At 37.8% G+C, this 9,497-nt stretch overlaps 1 protein-coding gene across 1 annotated transcript in view; it reads right to left on the bottom strand.

The window, feature by feature from the left end:
- Positions 1–839: 839 nt before the first annotated feature.
- The window catches only part of gdap2 (ganglioside induced differentiation associated protein 2), a 34,511-nt gene continuing 25,853 nt past the window's right edge, over positions 840–9,497 (bottom strand). The window contains exon 14 of the mRNA XM_051403627.1: positions 840–3,824. Coding sequence (XP_051259587.1) covers positions 3,783–3,824 — 42 coding nt within the window. The 3' untranslated portion in view covers positions 840–3,782. The remainder of the gene's footprint in view (positions 3,825–9,497) is intronic.

The following is a 9,497-nucleotide window of genomic DNA, read 5'->3' as shown; positions in this document are numbered from 1 at the left end:
TCCCTTTCCCTTCATCACCTTTGTGTCTGGCTTAAATTCACCACAGTTACTGAGCACAGTGTTCCAAGTTAATAGACACACTTACAAAACATATTTTGTAAATTGATAACATATGACTCGTCTTTCTATTGTATTATCTTGCTAAGAATTCACGGGTTGCAAATGTCACTTCAGTCCAAGGAGGAGCTGAACTTGAGGTATGCTGACAATAAAGGGAGATTTTAACCATTTAAATACAACAGATATTTGTGGATGTCAGTAAAAATAAAACGCAAAAATAACCCTGGTTCAAGTACAACTTGAGTGTAACAAACTGTTTTCCCCTGCAGCATGGACACCACCTATCCTTGATTTCATGAGTATGATATAAAAACACCTTAGTCTTCTACAGCAACACAATTGTGGCCACTGATGGGTATGAGCTTTATTGTCTGTGCATTCAGCTTCATTCTGGACCACAAATTAAAAACATTAAAAACAAAAAACTTTCCACAAAAGCCATTAATCAAACAGAAAATCACTTTTACAGAGGAAAATCATTTTAATCGGTGTGTATAAAAAAAAAAATTAAAGAAAACACAGTTGAACATCACTGAAGTCATATCCTGGAAATCTCAGAGGCTGTTGACAACCAACCTCTATTCATCACTTTGAAATCATAAAAGATAATATACATGTCCAGGAAGTCAAACAATTTGGCTCATCATTTATATACATTCTGAAATAATCACAGTTCTGACAATAACGTATATGCTAATTACTTCACTGATCTAAAACCTATTTTCCTCTACAGACAGAGACAGATTTACTCTCAATTCTCCAGAGTGGTATTTCTGACATTTTTAACAACTCATTGTGATATTCAGTCTTTGAATCTGAAAAATATGATTTAAAAGACATTAAACTGTTAAAATCTACTTCGATTTGACTGCATTGTCTTTGTTTATTGATTTATTTAGTACAGCATTAACTGAAATGTCCCTGTTAAATGTCCCTGTCAGTCTACAAAAACAAGTTACCATTTAAGAAACCTCAGGTTCAAGCTGATAATGTAACATGACTTGTGTGGCTGTGTCAGGAGTTTTGAATCACTAATGTGAGTGTATCTAAGGACAAGAACTTTACTATGAAGAGCTGTGAGAGGCTGTTTCTCACCAACAGAGCTGAAATGATTTAAAGATGTGCAGATTCCTGGCAGTTAGAGAGGCAGAAGACAGAAATACATGTAGGTGGAATCCCTCCCAACAGTGACAGACGTTTAGTGAAACAGAATCCATGTTTATTGTGATAGTGTGATAGTGTTACCTCTTGGCATACCAGACAGATGGGGTTTGCTACATGATGACTGCTTGAAAAGTTTAGACAATCACAGGAATGTTTTCAACGTTTAGTTAGTAGATCTGATTTGCAATTGCCCTAGGTAAATCCTCCAGTCTGGTAGTCCAAGTTAAATCAAACTTTTTGCATTGTGAAAACACCAATTAAAGCAGAGCTAACTGTGCAAATAAAAAGCAAAATTAGTGAGGAAACAAAAAGCTCATTTTAAAAATACAGGCACAAACAATTTCAAGCTCCATTGGCAAGGGGGAAAGAAAATCCGCTAATTCTACTTTCCACCATCATGCGAGTGTGAGAAGAGCTATAAACAGCAATTTTCATCCATTCTGGCCCGTGCATTCTTAAAACAAAGCTATACCTTCTTGTGAGTGAGACATTAATGGTTCAACCATACAGTGAATATCAAAGGAAGCAGACACATTTTTACACAACATAATTTAACATTGTGAGACAATTTGGAAGCAAATACATGAGACAGTAAGTTAATGCAGAAGTCCTTTATGTCATCTCCTGACCTTCAGGCTAAGATCTGCTGTCATAAGGCTGTAAAAGACCTTCAGCTTGACAAGTAGGCTGATTTAACAAAGGCTAGCTACCCTTACACAGGCACTACCATAGCAGAAGACAACTTTCTGACTGAAAGCCTTGTGATTAAGGCCTCAACTACCTATTTTTATTGTCGAATAATGTTTTGATCACTGAGAATAAATGAATTTTTATAAAAAAGGTCCAGTGTGTAGGATTTAGTTTCACCGTCCCCTTCCAAGCATGAGGGAGAAACTACAGTGGCTGTGAAATGTGCGAAAAACTTGAATGGCCCTATCTACAGCCAGTGTTTGATTTGTCCCTTCTGGGCTACAGTAAAACAGGCAGTTCAACATGGCGGACTCCGTGGAAAGTGACTTGCTGTGTCTGTAAATAAAAACAGCTCATCTTCAGGTAACAAGAACATAATGATTCTTATATTCAGGCGATTATACACTAATGAAAACATACCTATGAATATTATATTCCATTTCTGCCAATAGATCCTCCTAAATGTTACATACTGGATCTTTAATCTATAAAGTTTAAACAAATAGTGAAAATTGCCCATCAGATGTTAACAAAGGCCCAGGTGACATCCTAAATTTACTTGGTATTTGTGCAACCAAACGTCCCAAACCGAAAAGCGTTCAATTTTTAACTATTTAACACAGAAAAAGCAGCAAATTCTCTCAGCTGAGAAACTGACACCAGTGAATGTTAAGCATCCTATGGTATGAAGTCACATGATCAATCAACTGTAAAACAAAACAAAACCCCAACCCACTTGTGTTGAGTGATTAATCAATGAATTGTTTCAGTGCTACTTTTAACAAGTTAAATGGCTGGTAGAAGCACATATATCCAAACACTCTGTATGGATTTAAAGCTTAAAGTTAACAGTTTGGGAAATATAGTTATTTACTCTCATGCCAAGAGTTAGATGAGATACCAACCTCTGTTAAACTAAAGTTACAACTAGCCTGGCTCTGGTTAAAGGTAGGAAAATATGCCTACCAGCACCTTTTAAAGCTCACAAACTAACCATAGCATAAGTGTAGAAATTGAGGTTTTACAGGTAGCGCTTTCCCCCTTCTTCCAGTCTATTCTAAACGAAGCTAACCATCTTCTGGCTGTAGCTTCAAATTTAGCATACAAACCATCCAACTCATGGCAAGAAAGCAAAAAGGTGCACTTTCCAAAATGTGATATAAAGTTAATGTTCTATGTTTAGAACATACAATGACATTAGCCGTCTATTCAGGTATAGTATCTCCAAGCCAGGTGTTCATTTCTCTCCCCCGGGGTTTCTGATTGTGGCCGCAGGAGAACACAGAGGTTGTTATTGCAACGTACCGGGTGGGAACTTCCAACTTCCGACTGAGCGCAGCATTAGTCTTTACTTCGCCTATAGATTCTGCCATCATGGTATGGTACAGAATTAAACAGAGTGGAAGTCCAGACAGAAGTAATATTCCCGCCTTACTCCAGCATTTGAAAAGTTATAATATTCTGAGACATGGGCGAGGACGTCTGATATGACCACACAACGGAAAAGGCTTTGAGCCACTGTCAGGCTTGACATGATACTTCATATTTAGGGATGTTTGAGGAAACTGCTGAATAAGAACCCTTGGTGTAAGGCATAATCCAGAAACCATACAAGATCCACAAATAGCCTGTGGTGAGTGACAATGACCTCTCACCAGGACACACGCTGCCAAATGTGGGCTGCGACTGTTACTTCTGTCCTTTTGGCTGGGACAGAACCAAAGGAGAGATTCCCCACTATGGCTCGGAGCCTTCACAAGAAGTTAGGAGTTCAGACCACACAGGCAACATGATGTCCATAAAAGGCCTTCATTTGACAGGCTGACACCACCTCGTCATCCCGGCAGGGAAGTCCGATTGGTCTCCTGTCACAGACCAGAAGACTGAGAGGGATGGTAGGGTCCGTTCACCTGAGATGAAAGAAAGAAAGTCAAGGTTAACACAGATGACAAGCGCAGGAGTTGGTACATCATGTGGTCAATTTCAAACTAAATAGTTCAACAACAGGCTAAACATACCATAGTATTGTAAATTGTCAAATAAAAGTAAGTAAAAGGTCCAGTCAAAAGAAAAACAAAAGCCAGTCACTAATAAAAGCTGGGTAAAAAGACTGAGGGGTGGAATAACCTGTATAGTACATTATAATGTGTATTGCTATAACAGTAATTCCATCATCACAACAAGAGAATCATACTCACACATTTTCTGCTTTGGGCTTTTCTTTATAAACACAAATACTGTTTTTATTAATTAATTCCAATCGGTTATTGTCAATATAAATAGGTATGTCTGGCAAATGTTTAAAATTTGTTTTAAAAAGGTTTTAAAAGCTCCTTCCAGGATTGGGATGAAGCCCTGTGAGTCACTGCAACTTTTTCATGTGAAACGTTGATGCTGGAAGAGTTTCACGGACTATACATTTGACTGCACTTGAAAAAAGTCAAACTGGACACGAGTGGCATTAATTAAATGACTGAAAACTGTTATTTCCGTTAGAAAGGAGAAACTGAGAGCAGCAGAGCGGTGAGTATGAAATTACTATTTTGTGGTTGTTTGCTAAAATGTCTGACAACAGGTTAACATGGAGGGAGTTTTGAGTTCAAACAAGGCAAACTAGAAATAAAACCGTCCTGTTTTCAATAAAGGTCTGGTTAAGGAAAGGAATCTACAGTAAATGAGTTCACTGTTCAAGAAAAATGGACAGCAGCGAACAGGCTGTCCCTTTAGGAAAGACTCTGCCAATCACTGACACAATTTGTATCCAATAGGTTGGTAATTTATTTGTGGAGGTGGACCCTGATCAGCTGCATCCAAATACCCAGCTAACTAAAGACTGGACATAAATGCATAATCCTCGCAGATGTATAACTGTATTTACACACATTTTGAAAGTATTAAACTATAAAATACAAATAAATCTTTTTGAATGGAAGAATATAAATTTGGGTGTCAAGTAAGTTCAGCACTTCTCTCTGTTCTTGCTTGCAGTTAATTATAATAGTGACCAACGCCTTATTGCTAGAACTGCACAATATGATAAAAGCATCATGTTGCAGTTCTTTTGACAGGTATTGCCATAGCGATATGATTCTTGATTACTGTGGGAATTATCATTTTTGTATCTTAAATTTGATTTTCACTGAAAAAACTATTAGAATCATGATGTGAAATTTGTTGGGGTCTGTACCAAACAAACATCTTTTCTGAAATCTGGAGAACAAGATTTATAGCCTAGGACCTCTCTGCAGCACTACTGTACTTGTACTACTGTACACTACTTGTCACACATTTGACCTTTTCTCAAATAATAATTGCAACTTCTGCAATTTTAATATTTCACTTGGCCATATTGTGACTTAAATAATAATACAGAATAATATTATGATAAATTGTGCAGTCGTACGTATTGCAATGTTGAAGTGAAAACATCTTCTCATATTTTGGAAAACTCATAAAAAGCCGGAAATCTATCACAAGAATGGACAGTTGCGATAGAGCTGAGTTTTGTCTTTGGCACCTGTGATCATTTTCACATCTTATTCACTTCCCCTGGACCTGTCTACATAATTTCTCCTCAGTTATAACTGTGGCAACCTGCCAGTGACTGTAACCAGGACAACCAGCGTGACTCCAGACAAACGTGTTAAGATAGAAACTAATTATTCAGCTAACAAAGAAAGAGGTGGGCATGGACTGCATTTTCTTCTTTCTTTTTGATGAAACATTATCTTCTGGGTTTTGTATCTGTTCATGGGAGGCCTTCAGTAAAGTAGTCTTTATCTTTTCAATGCACTTTTCAGAGAAAGCTACAATGGGCTGAACTCAGAGGTAACTCAAGTTCACCTGTTATTCTCTCATGCTGCTTAGCAGTGTTAGTGGTGATGTATTATATTATAGTGAAATGCCATGAGGGTGAGGCTGTGTGTGATTGTAATGGAGGGCTGGTGTAAGCTCTGGAACATACAGTTAAGCCCTTTTGTTTACCGTTAAGAAGCTTTAAATCTGTAATAAAAGATTTTTTTTTCAAGCTGTGATAACAGTGATAATTCACTGTAGGTTCATCACAATACGTGAGATTATATTACACATTTCCATCTGATACATTGTTATTATAAAAATATAAATTATAGCTCCTTTTAAGGTTGTTAAAATGATCATATTACACAGTCAGGCTAAATCATATGTGTTCTATGTGTTTTCAGAATGATGTTGTGGTCACAGCTTGTGTTTCACATGGTGTATGTAAGTGTTTCTCCTAACAGGCTACACTTTCAGTGAACAAAAAGAATCATTATTTCCTGGACTCCACCAGCACTGTAATTCGGCCTAGCTATTTCTGGGTAACGACGGCAACACACAGGTGTTGATGTGAATGTTATTGCCCAGTTCATTGGCTGGCTGCAGTGCTGAAAAGGGGTAATGCACCGTACTACAGCCTTAGAGGAGGCCAACCCATTGTGTTCACATAATGACAGTTAAATTCTCCATGTGAGACTCAGGTTGACCTAAAAATAAGTTAACAGTAAGTGAATCCATAGAGAACACTAATACACTGGCAGTGAGAGTGGAGCATCTACTGAAAGAGAGAAACTAAGCAGCTGACTACAATACCTATTACTACTGCCCTTACAAAGTAAAAGTGTTTTAACACATTGCAAAGTAATATATAATCACATTTGGCCACAATTTTGTCCTACTCAGTGAATGCTGCATTCAAGTGACGTTGGCATAATCAGAAAAACTCTTTCTGACTGGGATGTCGGAAAAGTGTGTATGTATGTATGTATGTATGTATGTATGTATGTATGTATGTATGTATGTATGTATGTATGTATGTATGTATGTATTGTGTGTGTGTATATGTATATATATAGTTTTTCTGATTATGCCAACGTCACTTGAATGCAGCATTCACTGCAGGCTATTCAGGTCTCATAGTGGGAGTGGGGCACTGCCGTGTTATATATGTTATCGGGGCTATTCGTCATGATATCGGACATATCGGAGTGACGCAATAATTTCCTGTTATCGGCCCGATAACTATCGTGCACCCCTAATTGTAGTTGTACAATGTAGTTGTAGAAACTATAGCCATTATTATCCAAACCGATGCTGATATTAAAGGGACAGTTCAGGTTTTTAAAAGAAAACTATTTTACCTTGCATTACACTGGATTTGCTGGTCTACCGCTGCCTTGAATGGTAAGGTAGTTTGTGTTAGTGTGTGAATCCAAACTAACCATTTAAATCACCAAAGTCACACAGTAACACAAACTAACCAACCGAGGCAGCGTGGATCAGCAACTCACAGGTAAGGAGTCTGGTGGCTTTGAAGTAGGGCATAGATGGATACAACAGCTTCAGTTTACCATCAGAAACGGTTGTCTGACACTAACGGTAAGCTTAAACAAATTTTTTTAGGTGGCTAAAATACATTTTGCTGCTGTCCCCACCCACAGCAATTCAGCAATTTATAGTGATATTTATACGTTTTTCATTGTAAAAACAGCCAACCTTTAGCTCTGTTTTGCCCCCACAGGACCAACAAAGACACTGCAGGCAATTTTGCTTTGTCACTACAGTGTCTCATGTTTTATTGTCGTCAGTGCTGTTACTATAAAAATCTATGTAAATACGGCAGGACAGAGTTGTGTCGCTGAACATGTAGAGCTGATCTGTTTATTTGTTTACATAATATTAATTTTGATGGGACCATTATTTTTGGATCGCAGAAGTTATGACCTTGTGTCCCTGTATGTCAAAAATGCATTTAAATATGAAAACCCAATCCAAAATCAGATCATAACTGTAATGTTTTACTTGCGGCATTCCTCACAAAGCTAACAAACACTACCAGCAATAAGATAGATCCAAGATGGGGATTTGCAAAAAATATTGTTTCCATGTGTCCATGTGCAGCTCAAGTGACTAAAATTGATTCATTTCAAAAGAGGCTGGTACAAGACAGTGGAACAAATTGTTTTTCCCCCAAAATGAATAAACTCCAACAGACTAGGCAAACTAACTTTCCTTGAGGTTGTATGGTGTAAGCGTAGCTTTCACTTCTTCTGAACAGTCATCAATATTCAAATAAAGTCCCTCCTGATGTTAAAATCGTGACCTGACATCTTTTTTTCCATGTGTTCACGTGTCACCACTGGTAAAAATGACACCGCCAAAGTCATCTAATGGAACCTTGTGTGAGTCCGAACAGAAGAATCCAAAACACCATATCAGCTAAAGGTTACTGCTCAACTGGACCGAATACCCCTCAATCCCCAGAATCCAAGATTCAACAAGGGGAAAGACATTTATACCTTTTAACAGCCAACACAAACTACATATCACCACAAAGTCAAAATACCTAGTCTGGTGTGAGCCGATAACAGATAATGGGGAATCCAAACATGATACTGGATCTTTACTGGTCTAAGGAACTGAGATGAAAACCGCTCAGATGTCCTAATTTGCCATATTTCTTTTAAAACAGCTGGCTTGAATTCAGAACAGTCACAGGCCTATGTCTGGTGGTCTAAACACTTCTTCGGTCCCATTTATTCAGAAGGACTTACTGCAACACTTTGACAGGTCAGTGAACAGGAGTAAGGCTGGTAAAGTGGTTGTACGTACAGAGTAACCACTTTTTACAGCACAAGAGTCTTATTAGATCAAAGCTACCGATACTTCATGTCATCATTCAATTATACTCACATCAGATCCCAAATTTCAATGAGAACTCAACACAGAGCAACCTGGTCAGTCTCACTTTAATTTAGTTTGTTGGATAACTGATTAATAGGTGTCATTTCTAGAAATGCACACACACACACGCACACACACACGCACACACACACACACGTACAACAAACAAGTAATTAGCTGATATCTCCATTTGATGTTTCTCTCCTTACTGATGTAAACCAGAGAAAGGGGGAAAACAGTAACAGTCGAACAGACCTTTTTCTCATTCCATCTCTTCTCTGCTTTTCCTCTCTCAAAAACAGCTAATGAATAGTGCTCAGAATAAAACACATATGGGTGTAAAAATGTTTCAGTGTTTAGATTTGGCATGTGAGGACACAGGGAAATCAGAGAGAGGTTAGGTTTTCATTAAGATACAATAGGCCAGAGAGCGGATGTGAGGCTATACTATATGTAACTCAATATGTAGCTGTGTCTCTTGACACCTGCGATTAATGTGAAAAACAAAAAGACAGCCGCAGACACAAACACTCAAATACATATAAGGAAGTCAGTCAATTTTAGACATCAGAGCTCTTTGAACCTTTTTAAGTTAAAACATGGGGTAACCAGGATCATTCGTTTCTAATTTAAGATGTTTTCCAGACAGTAATTGGATATTTTGGCTTGTATTTAAGAAAATCCATATGACAAGCTAAACTGTATGCTACACCACCTGTTGTATGTTATAAGGAGTTCGGTCTAGAACTGCTCCATTTGAAAAGTGTCTGAGATAACTTCTGTTATGTATTGGCTCTATACAAATAAAATTGAATTGAATTGAATTGTAGGCTGAAAAGCATTGGCCCTGAACCCCCTTTAAATGTTCAGGGACATATCTT

Source organism: Dicentrarchus labrax, unplaced genomic scaffold, assembly GCF_905237075.1.
Source record: "Dicentrarchus labrax unplaced genomic scaffold, dlabrax2021, whole genome shotgun sequence".
NCBI lineage: Eukaryota > Metazoa > Chordata > Actinopteri > Moronidae > Dicentrarchus > Dicentrarchus labrax.
The sequence above is the reverse complement of the archived record's forward strand: the minus strand, read 5'-3'. Positions and strand labels throughout refer to the sequence as shown.